At 32.3% G+C, this 20,308-nt stretch overlaps 1 protein-coding gene across 5 annotated transcripts in view; it reads left to right on the top strand.

Annotated features, from left to right (window-relative positions):
* The first annotated feature begins 6,164 nt into the window (after window positions 1-6,164).
* The window catches only part of mapk10 (mitogen-activated protein kinase 10), a 43,738-nt gene continuing 29,594 nt past the window's right edge, over window positions 6,165-20,308 (top strand). For 4 of the 5 annotated variants that reach the window (XM_087790627.1, XM_087790625.1, XM_087790626.1 and 1 more), the window contains exon 1: window positions 6,297-6,385. In XM_087790627.1, the coding sequence (XP_087646753.1) occupies window positions 6,383-6,385 (3 nt within the window). In that variant the 5' untranslated portion in view covers window positions 6,297-6,382. Of the gene's footprint in view, window positions 6,386-20,308 lie in introns of all 5 variants that reach the window. The other variant, XM_087790629.1, reaches the window with a different exon arrangement.

A 20,308-nucleotide genomic window follows, 5' to 3' on the forward strand; every position in this document is an offset into this window, starting at 1 on the left:
TATTAGAAAAAAAATGTATTTGACGTAATAAACAAAATATTTCTAAAATATTTTTAAAAAAAACTGTGTAAATATTTCAAGAAACATCTAAAGACACTTTTATTCGTGCAGGCTTTTGCTTGGTTTTCTGAGACTCTTGTATTTGTCTCTGTGTTGTCTTAACCTTTAAAGTATTTATTTTATTGAGTAATTTTTAATGATTGTTTAAGCGCTTTGTGAGTTTGTGAGTCTAGTCTATAAATACTAATTACTTACTAACTTACTTAATTACTTAATAACAGGAAAACCCATTTGTATTTTTATTATTTGTAAGACTATTATTAGAAAAAATACATTTATTTTACCTTATAACAGGAAAACTCATTTGTATTTTTATTATTTGTAAGACTATTATTAGAAAAAATACATTTATTTTACCTTATAACAGGAAAACTCATTTGTATTTTTATTATTTGTAAGACTATTATTAGAAAAAATACATTTATTTTACCTTATAACAGGAAAACTCATTTGTATTTTTATTATTTGTAAGACTATTATTAGAAAAAATACATTTATTTTACCTTATAACAGGAAAACTCATTTGTATTTTTATTATTGTATGACTATTATTTGAAAACATACATTTATTTTACCTTATAACAGGAAAACTCATTTGTATTTTTATTATTTGTAAGACTATTATTAGAAAAAATACATTTATTTTACCTTATAACAGGAAAACTCATTTGTATTTTTATTATTTGTAAGACTATTATTAGAAAAAATACATTTATTTTACCTTATAACAGGAAAACTCATTTGTATTTTTATTATTGTGTGACTATTATTAGAAAAAATACATTTATTTTACCTTATAACAGGAAAACTCATTTGTATTTTTATTATTTGTATGAATATTATTAGAAAAAATACATTTATTTTACCTTATAACAGGAAAACTCATTTGTATTTTTATTATTTGTAAGACTATTATTAGAAAAAATACATTTATTTTACCTTATAACAGGAAAACTCATTTGTATTTTTATTATTTGTATGACTATTATTAGAAAAAATACATTTATTTTACCTTATAACAGGAAAACTCATTTGTATTTTTATTATTTGTAAGACTATTATTAGAAAAAATACATTTATTTTACCTTATAACAGGAAAACTCATTTGTATTTTTATTATTTGTATGACTATTATTAAAAAAAATACATTTCTTTTACCTTATAACAGGAAAACTCATTTGTATTTTTATTATTTGTAAGACTATTATTAGAAAAATACATTTATTTTACCTTATAACAGGAAAACTCATTTGTATTTTTATTATTAGAAAAAATACATTTATTTTACCTTATAACAGGAAAACTAATTTGTATTTTTATTATTTGTATGAATATTATTATAAAATGTACATTTATTTGACCCAATAACAGGAAAACTATTATTATTATAATTATCCCCAATAATAATTTAATACTTAAATGAAAACAAACATTTCAAAAAGATATATTTTAAAATGCAAAAATTCAACCATTTTATATTTTAATTTGAATAAAAGTGACACTTTTAAACCATAAAAAAATCAACTATTTTATATTCTAATCATTATTTAATCAAGTATAACTAACAGTTTCTTTCATTATTATATATATTATCTTCTCATGATCTCAGATTAATCTTTGTTTTATTATTTTTGTTCATGTTTTTCCAACACAATAACCAGAGGATCATCTTGTTCCTGTTGTTTCTCACATCAAAGTGTCCCAGAGGTTCAGGAAGTAATAACCAGTGACGACTTCCTTCCTCTCACTTCCACCACAGTAGCGTCTTATCCTGGCGCTCTGCTCTGACATCTAGCGGCAGATCTTCGTCACTACATGAAAGAGTGCGGACTGTTTGTTTTTCTTATCTCTCTGGTCCAGCGGCTGCAGGCGCTAAAGTCATGATTGTTATCAGCAAGAGTGCTCTAGACTGATTCTCTTATCTCTCCAACCATTCCACGGAGATGGTTTCGGTCAGTTCAGCTTAAAAATAGCTTCAGAGAACTGTCGCTCGTCTACAGTCATGGATTTATTTAATCCTGAGTCACATGTTGTACGTTATATATTATTATTATAATTATTATTATATTAAACATGTCACATTTACTTTAACTATAAAATGTTAGTACAGACATGGGTACTATGGCCTCTGACTGGTTTATGAGACACCCAAGTTCCAACATAAAAAATAATAAAATATATATTTTAATATATGTTTAATATGTTTTCTGATGGTAAACTAGTTTATTATTCATTGTTTTAGGACTTTTTCTTTTTCTTTAGAAAATATAGGGTTTTTCTATTATATTTCTAAACCAAATGTAACGTAAAAGAAAAATATTACTCCAAAAAATAACGTAAATCATATTTGTGGGCATATTATTTATTCAGCTTTAATTTTTGGGGGATTTTTTTTTAGCTTTTGTAAGAAAATATATTCAAAAATGTATGTTTTAAAAAGTATATAATATGCAATTAAATTGCAACTTAAGCTTATCTATAATGTTATTTCTTTCATTTCAAGTTTTCCCATCATTGTTGTCCTTTTTCCAACAAATTTAATTCCATAGCCCTGGGTTAGTATCAAAGTATATTAACGTTGAATTTCTATGTACAATTATTATTTTAAAATGATTCATAATATTTAGTTTTTTTAATGAGACTAATATTTGACCAAAAATTTGTGGATGGATGGATGGATGGATGGATGGATGGATGGATGGATGGATGGATGGATGGATGGATGGATGGATGCATGAATGGATGGATGGATGGATGGATGGATGGACGGACGGACGGACGGACGGACGGACGGACGGATGGATGGATGGATGGATGGATGGATGGATGGATGGATGGATGGATGGATGCATGGATGGATGGATGGATGGATGGATGGATGGATGGACGGACGGACGGACGGACGGACGGACGGATGGATGGATGGATGGATGGATGGATGGATGGATGGATGGATGGAAGGATGGATGGATAGACGGACGGACGGACGGACGGATGGATGGATGGATGGATGGATGGACGGACGGACGGACGGACGGACGGACGGACGGACGGACGGACGGACGGACGGACGGACGGATGGAAGGACGGACGGACGGACGGATGGATGGATGGATGGATGGATGGATGGATGGATGGATGGATGGATGGATGGATGGATGGATGGATGGATGGATGGATGGATGGATGGATGGATGGATGGATGGATGGATGGATGGATGGATGGATGGATGGATGGATGGATGGATGGATGGATGGATGGATGGATGGACGGACGGATGGATGGATGGATGGATGGATGGATGGATGGATGGATGGATGGATGGATAGAAGGATGGATGGATGGATAGAAGGATGGATGGATGGATGGATGGATGGATGGATGGATGGATGGATGGATGGATGGATGGATTCATATACATTTCTAATATATAAAATACAAATTAATACATTAAAACATGATTTAAACACATATGTTGCAGTAAAACAACATAAAACAAATGTAATGGTGGAATCCCTTGTGATGTCTCTGGGTCAAGGTGACCCGAAGGCCTGAAAACAAATGTGTTTGTGGAATCCCTTGTGTTGTCTCTGGGTCATGATACCCGAAAGCCTGTAAACAAATGTGTTTCTGGTATCCCTTGTGTTGTCTCTGGTTCAAGGTGACTAGAAGGCCTGAAAACAAATGTAATGGTGGAATCCCTTGTGTTGTCTCTGGGTCAAGGTGACCCGAAGGCCTGAAAACAAATGTGTTTGTGGAATCCCTTGTGTTGTCTCTGGGTCATGATACCCGAAAGCCTGTAAACAAATGTGTTTGTGGTATCCCTTGTGTTGTCTCTGGGTCAAGGTGACCCGAAGGCCTGAAAACAAATGTATTTGTGGAATCCCTTGTGTTGTCTCTGGGTCAAGGTGACCCGAAGGCCTGAAAACAAATGTGTTTGTGGAATCCCTTGTGTTGTCTCTGGGTCAAGGTGGCTTCCATAAATACATATGCATTGACCTTGACCCAGAGAAAACACAGTAAAAAGATGATTTATACATTTCTTCAATGGCTATAAAATGGATTATTTAAGGGATTTAAGATTTAAAAGAAATATTTTAATCTGTTTTATTTGTACTTTTGTGGGGAATATTTATAAAAATATCGAATCTTGTTATTTTCAGTACAAAGCTTTCGTTTAAAAGTTAAAATGGAACATATCATATCAAGTAAAAAAAACAATAACATGAACGAAGTGTCAATCAAAGATGACGTATTTAATAAACGTCATTGACTGGTGTACGACTCTCTCTCCCTCTAGAGGGTTTAAGTGTAACTGCATCTGGTTCACTACCTGACCTTTTTAACCAGAATATTTCAATATTTAATGTAAATGTTTCTTTTTAAGGTTGGGCGCGATGAAGCTCATGTTATTTATAATATAATTGAAACTAAATAATTCACTAAAAAAACTGCTTGCGCCTGTTTTCAAAAACAAAAAACTGGATAAATATCTTCTTCTACAAACAAAATTAATTAATTAATTATTAAATAATTGTGTTTATTTCCCCCTTTTTTTTACACACATTTTAAAAAATGGCGTGACCTGAAATCCATTTTACTTCTCGATATAAATAAGATATAGTTAAATAAAAACAAAAATAAATTGATTATATATTATATTATATATTGATCGATATAAATGATCTTGCAGCACAGATATTTAATATAATTTAAATCCCTCTGTAATATATATGTATATAGAATAAACATAATAAAATAAAATAAAATAAAATAAAAAATCAATTCTCGATATAAATGATCTTGCAGCACAAATATTTAATATCATTTAAATCCCTCTGTAATATATATGTATATAGAATAAACATAATAAAATAAAATAAAATAAAATAAAAAATCAATTCTCGATATAAATGATCTTGCAGCACAAATATTTAATATAATTTAAATCCCTGTATAATATAAATATATATAGAATAAACCTTCATAATAAAATAAAGTAAAAATGAAATAAAATGAAATAAAATGAAAAAGAAATGTAATTTTACTTCTTATATAAATTACCTCGCAGCACAGATATTAAATTTAATTAAAATCCTTCTATAATATGTATGTTTATTCTATAATCATACATATTATAGAAGGATTTTAGAATAGTAAATAAAAAAATAAATAATTATAATAATAATAAATTAAAATAAAGAAATCCATTTAACTCCTCAATATAAATGATCTTGCTGCACAGGTAATTAATGTAATTTAAACTCCTCTATAATATGTATGTAAATAGAATAAACATGCAAAATGAAATAAAATAAAACAAAAATCTATATTAATTCTCAATATAAATGATCTTGTAGCAAAGCCAATTAATGTTATTTTAACCCCTCTATTATATATATTTATATAGAATAAACATAAATAATAAAATAAAATAATATAACATTTAAAAGAAATGTAATTTTACTTCTCGATACAAATTACCTCGCAGCACAGATATTACATGTCATTTAAATCCTTCTATAATATATATGTTTATAGAATAAACATCCATAGTAAATAAAATAAAATAAAATAAAATAAAATAAAATAAAATAAAATAAAACAAAACAAAACAAAACAAAACAAAACAAAACAAAACAAAACAAAACAAAACAAAAAATAAAATAAAATAAAATAAAATAAAATTAGATAAAATTATGTAAAATTAAATACAAATGATTTCTTGATATAAATAATCTTGCTGCACAGATAATTAATGTAATTTTAACTCTATTTAAATAGAATAAACATACAAAACGAAATAAAATAAAACAAGTGACTTGTACATTAAAGTTGTGAGATAAAAATGTAACAAAAATAAAAAAGCTAAATTAAACATTTCACTTTCTTTGTGTCCATCGACGTAAACTCGTTCCTCAATCCAGACCTAAAGAAACTCTCTAACAGACGCGATCATCACCAGAGATGCTCCTTCACATCTCCCACTCCTAACCTCTCGCTCTCAATCCCTTCCTCTGACGTCACCGCCTGCTCCTGCCGGGTTGCTATGGCAACACACCTCCCCTCCCTCTCCCTCTCCCTCCCTCCCTCTCTCTCTCTCTCCCCCCTCCGTCTCTCCGTCCTCCTCTCAGGTCCACCATGGTTCAGCTCGCATCCTGCAGCACGATGGTACCGAGGTGTTGATCCCGGAGGAGAGAGTCGTGCAGCATCTCCAGCATCTCCGGCATGTTCCCCGGCAGGATGTTCTGAGCAGGAAGAAGAAGAAAGAAAAACAAGGAGCGTCACCGGACCGGGATCGTCATCATCAGCTGGCACGGAATGGTGAGTTCAAGGCCGGGGCTTGGTTTTTGTGTTTTGGTGAATAGTCAGGAGAAGGATGGATGGGGGGGGGGGGGTTGATGTGGGGGGGCGTGAAGAGGGGGTTCATCTGTGACAAATGCACCTTCAACATTAGGATCAAGATGTTTTTTCCATCAGTAACAATGAGTTCTGGCTCCAAACACGCGATGCATATTTGATGGGGGGTGCGAACGATGGATGCTGCTCCCGTGCATCCTCCCAGAGAGGCCTGCATGCAGGAGTGTGTTCCCCCTCCTCCCCCATGTCAGCTGCACCTTGTGCATTATGCAGACCATCGCTGTTCCTTCAGTGATGGAACCCATTCTTCAGCCCCGTCCGTCCCGAACGCCGTCTCCAACCCCGACTAGCTGTTCACGCCACGATTGACGCCGAATGGTTTTTAATTCTATTGTCGCTTCGATTGTTTTGTTCACAAGGTCATTGAATAAAATATAGATGGATTTAGAGTTGAATTGAAAAAAATATAATAATTTTAATTTTTACTTTTTGTCCCTCGAGGGTATCAGTGTCTTAAGGATATTGAATTTAGGATTTTTTAAAACATTGGATCTCAAACTTTATTTAGAGAATTAAACCCAGAACTCATTGTGACTTAAGACGCCGCTGGGGAAAGAAAATTAAATCAATGTCGGGATTCGAACTCATGACCACAACAAGACAAAACACGTGTCGTACCAACTTCTTTTTTTAATAATTAAAATATCTTAATTCTACCTGAATTTTTTTTAATGTATTTAGAAAAAACAAAAATAAATGTTTGGATTCGAACTCATGACCACAACAAGACAATACATGTATTTGACCAACTTCTATTTTTAATAATTGGAATATCTAAATTGTACCTGAAAAAATGTATTTACTTAGAAAAAGAAAAGAAAAAAATCAATGTCGGGATTCGAACTCATGACCACAACAAGACAAAACACGTGTTTGACCAACTTTTATTTTTAATAATTAAAATATCTTAATTCTACCTGAAAAAAATAATTTATTTAGAAAAAAATAAAATCGATGTCGGGATTCGAACTCATGACCACAACAAGACAAAACACGTGTCTTACCAACTTCTTTTTTTAATAATTAAAATATCTTAATTCTACCTGAATTCTTTTTTATTTATTTAGAAAAAACAAAAATATATGTTTGGATTCGAACTCATGACCACAACAAGACAATACATGTGTTTGACCAACTTCTATTTTTAATAATTGGAATATCTAAATTCTTCCTGAAAAAATGTATTTACTTAGAAAAAGAAAAAAAATCAATGTTGGGATTCGAACTCATGACCACAACAAGACAAAACACGTGTCTTACCAACTTTTTTTTTTTTTTAATAATTGGAATATCTAAATTGTACCTGAAAAAAAGAAGAATTTATTTAGAAAAAGAAAAAAAAATCGATGTTGGGATTCGAACTCATGACCACAAGAAGACAAAACATTTGTCTTCCAACTTAAAAAAAAATAGAAATTGGAATATCTCAATTCCCAAATTATTTAATTTTATTATTAAATTCAATTATTCAATAAAAAATAAACCTTTTAATAAATTATTTATTAAATGTAATTATTATATAAAATAATTATACCATTAAATATCATGATGACACTAATATACTTCCATAATTTGTTTGCTCACTTATATATATATATATATTTACTTTGTTATTATGTTATTATAACTTCACTATGCAGATAATAATGCAAAAAACAATACAGTACACGAACAAAATAAAGCACTGACTCCGTGCATACCTCCACCAAGGAGCTCTTTTCACACCAAATGATCATCAAATTAATGAATTAATTGCAGTGGCTCGGGTGCAAAGGTACTTCATAGAGCAGGTCTGGATAACTTGTGATAAAATTGCGATACAATAATTTATCGCAATGTTTTGAGGACGAGAGGATACAATGGACTTTTAAAGCTGATTTTTTTTTACACATTTTGTTTTTCCTTTTATACTAATGTCCTTAATTTGATATCAGAAATTATAGATTGGTTATTTTAATTTAGAATCCATTCTACAAAATATATCGCTCGACTATTACGACATACAGAGTCAAAAGTGAAATAATGAAACAAACTGTTGACATTAAACTAAATTATAATGTCGTTATTTTATTCACATGTAAGTATATCAGTGCCGTCAAAATATAAAATTGTTGGATTGTACATTTTTCGGTTAAAATATATATATTTTTTTTAAATAATTGAATTACATCTTTCATTGCTTTATTGATATTTGAATGGTTGGATTTTTTTTTTTATTAAAAGAGAAAATTAATCATTTGTATATTGAAAGCTGATATGTTTTTATTTATCTTTTATGTTTGATAAAATAATGCATTTTTCTTTTTACATTTTCTAATTTAATTAATTTTAATGTCTGGTGACTCTATTACACCAACATTTATATATTGAATTTAAAAGACTACGAATTAAATAATATTGAATCTAGAACATTTATTTTTGAATTATTGGAATTAGAATATCAAAGTCTAAGCGTAAAAACGGTTGAAATAAAAAAAACAAACAAATTATGATAAAGAACAAAAAAACAACTTTTTAATCTACTTAATATTTATTTCACTTATTTAAAAAAGGAAAATTCAACCTTTTAATCTACAAGATATTGAATTTAATAATTAAAAGAATGAAGAATCAACCTTTAAATCTACAAAATATTGAATTAAATTATTAAAAAAAATGAACATTCAACCTTTTAATCTAGAAAAAAATTAAATTAAATTATTAATAAAAAAGAAAATTCAACCTTTTAATCTACAATATATTGAATTTAATTATTAAAAAAATGAAGAATCAACCTTTTAATCTAGAAAAAAATTAAATTAAATTATAAATAAAAAATAAAATTTAACCTTTTAATCTAAAAAATATTGAATTGAATTGTAAAAAATAAATAAAATTAAACCTTTTGATCTACAAAATATTGAATTAAATTATAAAAAAATAAAATTAAACCTATTCATCTAAAAATATTGAATTGTAATCATGTTCCATGTGTTGTTGCTGATGGTCTAATCTTCTGACAGTTTGTCGCGGACGGTTGAAAGTGTCCGAGCCTCGTGTGAGCGAGAGCGAAAAAGAGGTTCCATCGCTGTGACCTTGTCCACTGAATAATTCATCAACGTACTTCCATGCCTGAGAAAGTGCTGCAGGGAACCATCTTAACAATGAAACAACCTTTTTTTTTTCTCTCTCTCTCTGCAGTGGTTGATGATGAACAAACACACAAACTTAACAAACATGTCGTTTTTACAATCAATCCCATTCAAGCCAACAAACAAGGTATTGATCCGTCAGCGGTGGAAAGAGCCAGAAGCCAGAATATCTGCTTCCACGGCTTTAATTCCATTTGGATTGTCAGACTTTCAGAGCAGCGTTGAGCTAATCCCAGGTTATGTAAGAGAGTCGGCATCAGGATGAGATCAAAACCTGCGGAATTATTCTGCGACGCAACAAGGAGCGACATTGTTGGAAGAATGAATCTTGGGATATTTAATGATGCACTTTGGTGGTGTTTTGGCTGCCGGCGAGGGCGAGGCTCACCTTCGTGGACGGATAAGTGCTGCAGAAAGTAACTGCATTGAAAGTGTATATTTCATGCATGAATAATTGATATTTGTGGTTATATGATCACGACTGGAGGCTTCACTGTTTAACACCACGAGCAGTTCCATGATTGACTGAATCAAAACAGGACAGAAAGATCATGAATGACTCGACATCACTCACTGATATCATAATTAAAAAAATATCTAACTAGAATATTGCATTTAAACCTATATTTCCTTTTTAGTTCTACTTCACTATGGCTTAACATCAAATATATTGAAATATATTAACCTGAGGTTATATTTGGTAAATAATAAATAAAAAATAAAAAACCATACCATATGATTTGCTTCCATCTAGAGGCCAGAAGTTTAATTGCAACACAAACATGAAAAAACGATGTAAATATTTGCATGTTAATTGTAAATACAATTAATAATTATTCGATAGTCACCTGTTTAAAATAGAAACTATAAAACATAAAGATGAAAATATGATTTGTAAATAAAACAAAAAATAACAATGCAATGACTGCTGCCATCTAGAGGCGGGAAGTTTATTTGCAACAAAAAAAATGAACAAATTCTGTAAATATTTGGATTTAAATTGTAAATAAAAAAAAAATTAAAAAAACATTCAATTGACACCTATCTATAACATCCTAACCTAACTAAACAATAACACAACAAGATAAAAATATGATTTGTAATTAAAAGAAAATGAAATATAGAAATATATTAACCTAAGGTTATATTTGGTCAATAATAAATGAAAATAAAAAAACAATAAACGTTTTTTTTCAATTAAAAATAGCCAACTAAACAGACTTTCCAAATATGTTTTTATTATTTTTTCAGCATTACCTGAGAAAATCGTCAACTTATTTATCACCTAAGTGACACTTTTTGTGAAGTAAAATACTACAAATACAAAAAAAAAACAATAGTATAAAAACATTTGAAGTGATAAAAAACTTCAACAGTTGATTATTAATGAATCTAAATCTGAAATAAAAGATTGCGATGCTCTAGTAACAAGAAGATATTTGTATAATTGCCCGAGTACTTGACTGGCTTTTGTTTTGAAAACAAAATACGTCCAAAAATCTTTTAACAGCTCCTGGAGTCCACGGCATCCTCTCGTCCTCAGTCATCGCCGGAATCGAGCGGAATTTCATTGTTTCTCTAGATTCAAAGCATGTAATAGAACAAATCTGTTGTGTTGATATGATACGTATATCAACACAACATAGTCACATATGTGTGTAGAATTGTCGAATACTTAACTCTAGTGATGTGATAGTGTAGTAACAAGTCTATATTTGTAGTATTGTCGAGTACTTGACTCTGGTGTTGTGATAGTGTAGTAACAAGTATATATATGTAGTATAGTCCAGTACTTGACTCTGGTGTTGTGATAGTGTAGTAACAAGTATATATGTGTAGTATTGTCCAGTACTTGACTCTGGTGTTGTGATAGTGTAGTAACAAGTATATATGTGTAGTATTGTCCAGTACTTGACTCTGGTGTTGTGATAGTGTAGTAACAAGTATATATGTGTAGTATTGTCCAGTACTTGACTCTGGTGTTATGATAGTGTAGTAACAAGTATATATGTGTAGTATTGTCCAGTACTTGACTTTGGTGTTGTAGTATTTACAGACCACATGGCTCTTGACAAAGTCGTAACTACTTTCATTTGTTTTCAAACCAAAATTTGTCCAAACATCAGCTTTAAAAGCTGCTGGAGTCACTGTATCCTCTCGTCCTCAGTCATCGCCGGGATTTTATCCTCACTTTAGCTGCGGAAGATGTACTGACTGCTGCCATCTAGTGGCCGGAAGTTTAAATGCTAACACAAAAATATATATTTGCAAGTTAATTGTAAATAGCTCGGTGGATCAGCAGGTGGCGCTATCATTAGTAGTAAAGTGTCTGTTCTGTTCTCAGGATGTTCACGAAACAGACGTAAATCTCAAGTTAATCACTCTTTAAAAAGTGCTGCGACTACAAGTCGGTGAACAACATGGAGCTGATGAAGATCTTCAGGGTTTTCTTCTGAGTCAGCAGTGAAGACCTGAGTCAGCCTCACTCGCAGGGAGATGTTGGAAAACTGGCCTGTAGAGGTTTTTAGAAAATGTTAGTTTTCTGCTCAAGGTTTATGAAGTTCACGAGGTGGAAAAGTGCAGAAACGATAAATGGTCAATGTTTGAAGTCAGTTTTCATTGAATAACAGTGTTTGCTATTGTTTAGTTTTTATCAGTGGAAGTATATCAGCATTTTTTTTAATGCATTGAATATATTTATATTTGAAAATCATTTTTATATTTTTCAAATATTTATTAATATTTCTGTAAATATATGAATCATTTTGAAATCAATTTATTTTCCACAATAGTTTTATATTGTTATTCAAATAAATTAAATGTATACATATCAAAATGTAATACTTTTTTATTCCGAACCCAATGAATTTAAAATAAAGGTATTTCAGTGCCTCCTTTTTATATACTTTTCAATGTAAAAAATATTTAATTCAATACATCAAAATGATTCTTGATTAGCTCGTAACTGCTTTTATTTATTGAGAAACAAAAATATGTCCAAATATTAGCTTTTAAAGCTGCTAGGAGTCTACTGTATCCTCTCGTCCTCAGTCATCGCTGGGATTTCATTCGTCCTTTAGCTGCGGAGGACGAAATTAAGTATTTCAACACAAACATGAACAAACGCTTTAAATATTTGGATGTTAATTGTAAATTAAAAAAGAATAATTAATTAATAGTCACCTGTTTGAAATATAAACAATAACACAACGAGATGAAAATATGATTTGTAAATAAAAGAAAAAATAAGGATCGTGCTGCCATCTAGAGGCCAGAAGTTAAATTGCAAAAAATAAACATAAAAATAAACATAAACATACACACAAACACAAAGATAAACATACACAAAAAAGCAAACATAAACATACACACAAACATAAACATAAACACAAACAAAAGCATAAACATAAACATAAACACAAACACAAGCATAAACATGAACATAAACATAAAAAGTAACATAAACATAAACATAAAAAGTAACATAAACATAAACATAAAAAGCAAACATAAACATAAACATAAAAAGTAACATAAACATAAACATAAAAAGTAACACTAACATAAACATAAACATAAACATAAACATAAACATAAACATAAACATAAACATAAACATAAACATAAACATAAACATAAACATAAACATAAACATAAACGGATCAAAGACGTGGACACATTTAAAAGTCCCGCAGCAGTAAAAGTTTGTCAACAACAGATGTTACGTAACAGGATTTGCTGCGACAAACATTCATTTGTTTTGTTTGACACTCGAGGCTCGCGGCTCCTTCTAATCTACTCGCAGCAGTTGTTGCCTGATTCACACAATATTGAAGAAGGCGACGATCGTCAGTGTTGAAGTGAAAAAGTCTCAGTTTGACTCAATTCTAGGTAATTTTTTTTTAGTCTAAAATTAGAGTTTTCTTCTGTTACCATGGAGAGAAGCTGATGCTTTGTTTTGTGTCTTTTAATAGAAGATGTGAAGCTCACGTCTCAGGTGTTTGTTTGTACCTTTAAATATAATAGATGTTACGTTATATATAATAGATTTGATAGTTTGTACCTTTAAATATAATATGTGTTATGTTATATATAATAGATTTGATCTCATCCATCCATCCATCCATCCATCCATCCATCCATCCATCCATCCATCCATCCATCCATCCATCCATCCATCCATCCATCCATCCATCCATCCATCCATCCATCCATCCATCCATCCATCCATCCATCCATCCATCCATCCATCCATCCATCCATCCATCCATCCATCTGTCCCTCAATCCATCCATCCATCTGTCCCTCAATCCATCCATCCATCCATCCATCCATCCATCCATCCATCCATCCATCCATCCATCCATCCATCCATCCATCCATCCATCCATCCATCCATCCATCCATCCATCCATCCATCCATCCATCCATCCATCCATCCATCCATCCATCCATCCATCCATCCACCCATCCATTCATCATCCAGCCTTCTATCCATCATTCTATCCATCTTTCTACCCATCCATCATCCATCCATCCATCCATCCATCCATCCATCCATCCATCCATCCATCCATCCATCCATCCATCCATCCATCCATCCATCCATCCATCCATCCATCCATCCATCCATCCATCCATCCATCCATCCATCCATCCATCCATCCATCCATCCATCCATCCAGCCTTCTATCCATCCTTCTATCCATCTTTCTACCCATCTATCATCCATCATCCATCCATCCATCCATCCATCTATCCATCCATCCATCCATCCATCCATCCATCCATCCATCCATCCATCCATCCATCCATCCATCCATCCATCCATCCATCCATCCATCCATCCATCCATCCATCCAGCCATCCATCCATCCATCCATCCATCCATCCATCCATCCATCCATCCATCCATCCATCCATCCATCCATCCATCCATCCATCCATTGTTAAACATTTTAAATGTGTCTTTTGTTACGGGCGACATGGTTCAGACTGTAGCAAGCTGAGAAAGATCCTGATTGTGAGTTGCCGGGTTGCAGCCTACTGCCATCACTGTGTGATTGTGTGTAAAAATGAAAGAAAAGCTGCTCAAAACATAAATGTTTATTTAATTATGGATTAAGTGCATTCCATTCTTATAAACTTACACTAAACTGCACATTCTGTGGTATTAGCAATATTTAAAAATAGATCTCGTTCTTTTATTTTTGTAGAATTGTATTCTTCATCTATTCATATGTTTAGTTCTTATTGACCTTAAATGGCTTCAATATTATTAAATCTATTTAACTACATGAGTTTGAATCTTAAACTTTTGCAACGTGTTGCATCAGAGAAAGTTGACTGAAAAAAAAAATGAATAAACAAAAAATGTTCAACATTTGAAAACAGAAAGAGATCATGAGCAGCTTTTTAACAGGAAATAAATGACATAAATGTAAATGTTCATGTCGTTGTTTCATGATTTTTATCACGTCATTAGTTTCATATTTTTCTTGATTAAAAAGTTAAACTCAATGACATCAGTTGGTAAAAGTTTTCTTAATGTTTTTAAAAGCTCTTGGCGATACTCTTCCTTCCTCTTCGGCATAAACAGTGATCTCGTCTTTCTTCCTCTTTTCTAATGAAGGATAACAAACATAATGGTTCGTACGTTGAAACATCTGATGCTATTATCTGGACACGACGGCTCAAGGTCGACCTTCCATCTGTCAGTCTTTCTATCGACCGCGACTTAAACTCCATGAACCTCTGGATCACTGACTTGAAAGAACTCAACGCTATCGTGGAGCGAATATTGTTATTTGAGTTGAATAATGTTTTAATGACACAAAAGGTTATACATCGTGTTTAAAGTCAACAATTGATTATTTATTGCTTTAATAGAGAAAGTACACACTTATCAATGTTTATTTAGACCAGTAATATCAGTATCTGTACTTGATATATTTGCACACAAAATGTAGGTATGTACAGTATATATATGTACATAAGGAATTATACGAATATATGTTCTTTCCTATTATTTAGGAATGTTCAGAAAGCAAGACGAAACAAACATATAACACCCATTTGCAGATATAAAAAATTAGAAGAAAAAGTAAAATAAAACACACACCAAATTACACAGGACTCACAAAAATACAAAACAATAATAATTAGACGATCCGATCAAACACCTTCACATTATATAAAACAGAAAAATGAGGAACTCAATGTTGGAAGTTCATTGTTTGTGCCGTCTGTGTGTCAAAGTCCCTCCTTAAAACTGTAGCTTCATGAAACAGTGTCATTATGTTCACAGTCCACTAGATGGCGTCTCTGCACTATTTTTCTTTTGTTTTGAACAACTTTTCAAGTGTAGTAACAAGTATATATGTGCAGTATTGTCCAGTACTTGACTCTGGTGTTGTGATAGTGTAGTAACAAGTATATATGTGCAGTATTGTCCAGTACTTGACTCTGGTGTTGTGATAGTGTAGTAACAAGTATATATGTGTAATATTGTCCAGTACTTGACTCTGGTGTTGTGATAGTGTAGTAACAAGTATATATATGTAGTATTGTCTAGTACTTGACTCTGGTGTTGCGATAGTGTAGTAACAAGTATATATGTGTAATATTGTCCAGTACTTGACTCTGGTGTTGTGATAGTGTAGTAACAAGTATATATGTGTAGTATTGTCCAGTACTTGACTCTGGTGTTGTGATAGTGTAGTAACAAGTATATGTGTAGTATTGTCTAGTACTTGACTCTGGTGTTGTGATAGTGTAGTAACAAGTATATATGTGTAATATTGTCCAGTACTTGACTCTGGTGTTGTGATAGTGTAGTAACAAGTATATATGTGTAGTATTGTCCAGTACTTGACTCTGGTGTTGTGATAGTGTAGTAACAAGTATATATGTGTAATATTGTCCAGTACTTGACTCTGGTGTTGTGATAGTGTAGTAACAAGTATATATGTGTAGTATTGTCCAGTACTTGACTCTGGTGTTGTAGTATATACAGACCACATGACTCTTGACGAAGTCGTAACTGCTTTCATTTGTTTTCAAACCAAAATATGTCCAAACATCAGCTTTAAAAGCTGCTGGAGTCACTGTATCCTCTCGTCCTCAGTTATCCTGCAGGGATTTATTGTTCCTTTAGCTGTGGCCTGAAGTTTAACTGCAACACAAAAATGAACAAACACCATGAATATTTGCAAGTAAATTGTCAATCATTCTATACACACTTTGTTATTAAGATTTGATTTTACATCCATCAGACTGTAATACTACTTAAATTCAGCCAATCAATATTCTGATGCCACCAAGATACTAAGAATTATAAATTATATATACATACAAACTTATGTTAATGCTTGTAAAAACAAAAATACATTTTACATTTGACGTGTTAGATTAAATCAATATAATTTTGTCACTAATGTACTTCCATACAAACGCCCTTCTTTATATAATGAGTTCCACGTGTCTCACATCAGAGAGACTAATGTCAGACAGTCTGTCACACATTATAATGTGTGACAGACTGTCTGACGACGTCTTTCTGAGGAAGTCACTGATGGATGATCATGTTCTGGATCCGAGTCGTCGAGACCTGAGTCTCTGAGATGCTGCAGGATCTGCTGAACTCACCCCTCGCAGTGGAGCTCCGGGGAGGGGGGGCGGGGAGCCGGCCTCAGCCCGGATGAAGGGAGGGACGGACTCTAGGACCAGATCCTGACGTCGACAAGATGTTTCTGGTGGACGCTCTCCAGCGTAAATCAACTTCTGACCCTCGACGTCTGAAGTCCTTCTGGAAAATCAGGAGAAACGACGACAGACGAAGAATCTAAACAATGAAACATCTTTATATGTTGATGACGTACAGATGGTTTCATCGTTTCATTCGTCTTAAGCAGCCATTAGATCATGTTGACGTCAAAATCCTCAATTGGGAATTTAAGATGCTTTATTTAGGGAGAATATTGTTACACTTAAATATCGCAAAACTGTATCGACATATAACAGAACTGTAACGATTTTTAAAAAAACAAAAAAACGTTATATTTTATTTTCATTGTAATCCTTTTTATGTTTCATTTTAGTGTTGCAATTAAACTTTCAACCAATAGGTGGCAGCAGTTGTTACGTCCTTCGCAGCTGAAGGAACAATCAAATCCTGTGAGTTCCCAGTGATGACTGGGGACGAGAGGATACAGTGAGATTCTAGCAGCTTTTAAAGATGATGTTTGCAGTTACGATTTCGTCAAGAGTCAAGTACTCCACAATACTACAAATATATCCTTGTTCCTACAGTATAGCAATATATCACAATAAATTGTATCGTGATACGTATCATATCGCCAAATTCTTGCTATTTCAATCCTAGTTCTTATTTTATTGGGTATTTTTTGATTGTTTAGCACTTTGTGACCCTTGTCTAGGGTCAAGTACTCGACAATACTACACATATATCCTTGTTACTACACTAGCACAACATCAGAGTGAAGTACTTGACAATACTATACATATATACTTGTTACTACACTAGCATAACACCAGAGTCAAGTACTTGACAATACTACACATATATACTTGTTACTACACTAGCATAACACCAGAGTCAAGTACTTGACAATTCTACACATATATCCTTGTTCCTACAGTATCACAATATAATATAATAAATACTGTATAAATTTGATTTCTTTAACCTTGTATCCTGGTACTAGTGTATCAAAAGATTTGTGACAATACACAACCCTAGCTATATTTGTAGTTGAACAAGTCTGAGTAATACAAATGTTTTCATAAGTCTGATTAATATAAGTAAAACATATACCTAATTTTAAATGTTCTTTTTGTCTAAGTTGTTTTAATTACTTGCAATTTTTTTTATTATTTTTTGCCATTTTGTGTATTTTTATTTATTCTTTAAAGTAATTAATATTTATATTGAAAAAAATCATGTTCTTTGTTAAATCTCCCTGACAACTGAAATAAAGGTATTTATTGTCCCTCAAAGTAAATGAAAAGAAACACACTTTAAAAGTATGTAAGTAACATTTAAAGTAATATTTATTTGGAGCAGATTTAAAGGCCTCATAGGTTGTTTTTAAAAGTGTGTTTCTTGCTCCCCTAGTGTCAGAATAGTGTAACTGCAAATGTTGTGATTGTTTCTAACTGCGCCTGTTTCTAACATTTGATACTGTAGAAGATCCGTGGTCACATGACACTCACCTACTCTCCGTCCAGACAAGGTTACGTAGTAAAGATCACGGTTAAATAAATAGTACTACTACATGATTCAAGGCTATTAAAAATAAAATAAATCTTTACTGAAAATATGAACAAATGAAAAAGATGATGACATTTTACATAGTGTTGCTTTAACAGAAAGTTATTCTTCATTATTTACCTTATCAGGTATTTTTCACGGTACAAGTACATAAATGAGAGAAATAGAAATAATTAATAAATGAATAAACATGGATCAACTATTGAATGTATTCTTATTATTCTCGTTTAACTTTACAGCATCAAATCATATTGACCTTTGAAAATATCTCACAATTTGTCACTTTTTAAAAACAAACCTTCAGTCTCTCTTTGACTCAACGGCTCAAATGAGTCAAGACTGAGACGGACTTTTGTAGATCAGACTTTCAAAGTGAATCTGTGGTTTCCACAGACTTGATGCGGTAAATTGATCAGATTATCATCATTAATGCAAAATCTCTGTCAGGCAGATTAGAGCAGAGGATCATGGGAGTCATTCGTGACAATTTGATTCTGTCTGTGCCAGGAATTCACTGTTGTTTTAATAAGGATTTAAGTGTGTAAGTGTGTGTTTGTGTTGTTGTGATGTGTGACTGTATTGATTCATTAGTGTGTGTGTGTTGTTGTGATGTGTGACTGTATTGATTCATCAGTGTGTGTGTGTTGTTGTGATGTGTGACTCTATTGTATCATCAGTGTGTGTTTGTGTTGTTGTGATGTGTGACTCTATTGTATCATCAGTGTGTGTGTGTTGTTGTGATGTGTGACTCTATTGTATCATCAGTGTGTGTGTGTTGTTGTGATGTGTGACTCTATTGTATCATCAGTGTGTGTGTGTGTTGTTGTGATGTGTGACTCTATTGTATCATCAGTGTGTGTTTGTGTTGTTGTGATGTGTGACTCTATTGTATCATCAGTGTGTGTGTGTTGTTGTGATATGTGACTCTATTGTATCATCAGTGTGTGTGTGTTGTTGTGATGTGTGACTCTATTGTATCATCAGTGTGTTTGTGTTGTTGTGATGTGTGACTCTATTGTATCATCAGTGTGTGTGTGTGTTGTTGTGATGTGTGACTCTATTGTATCATCAGTGTGTGTGTGTGTTGTTGTGATGTGTGACTCTATTGTATCATCAGTGTGTGTGTGTTGTTGTGATGTGTGACTCTATTGTATCATCAGTGTGTGCGTGTGTTGTTGTGATGTGTGACTCTATTGTATCATCAGTGTGTGTGTGTGTTGTTGTGATGTGTGACTCTATTGTATCATCAGTGTGTGTGTGTGTTGTTGTGATGCGTGAATCTATTGTATCATCAGTGTGTTTGTGTGTTGTTGTGATGTGTGACTCTATTGTATCATCAGTGTGTGTGTGTGTTGTTGTGATGTTTGACTCTATTGTATCATCAGTGTGTGTGTGTTGTTGTGA

Source organism: Callionymus lyra, chromosome 5 (genome assembly GCF_982586985.1).
Source record: "Callionymus lyra chromosome 5, fCalLyr1.hap1.1, whole genome shotgun sequence".
NCBI lineage: Eukaryota > Metazoa > Chordata > Actinopteri > Syngnathiformes > Callionymidae > Callionymus > Callionymus lyra.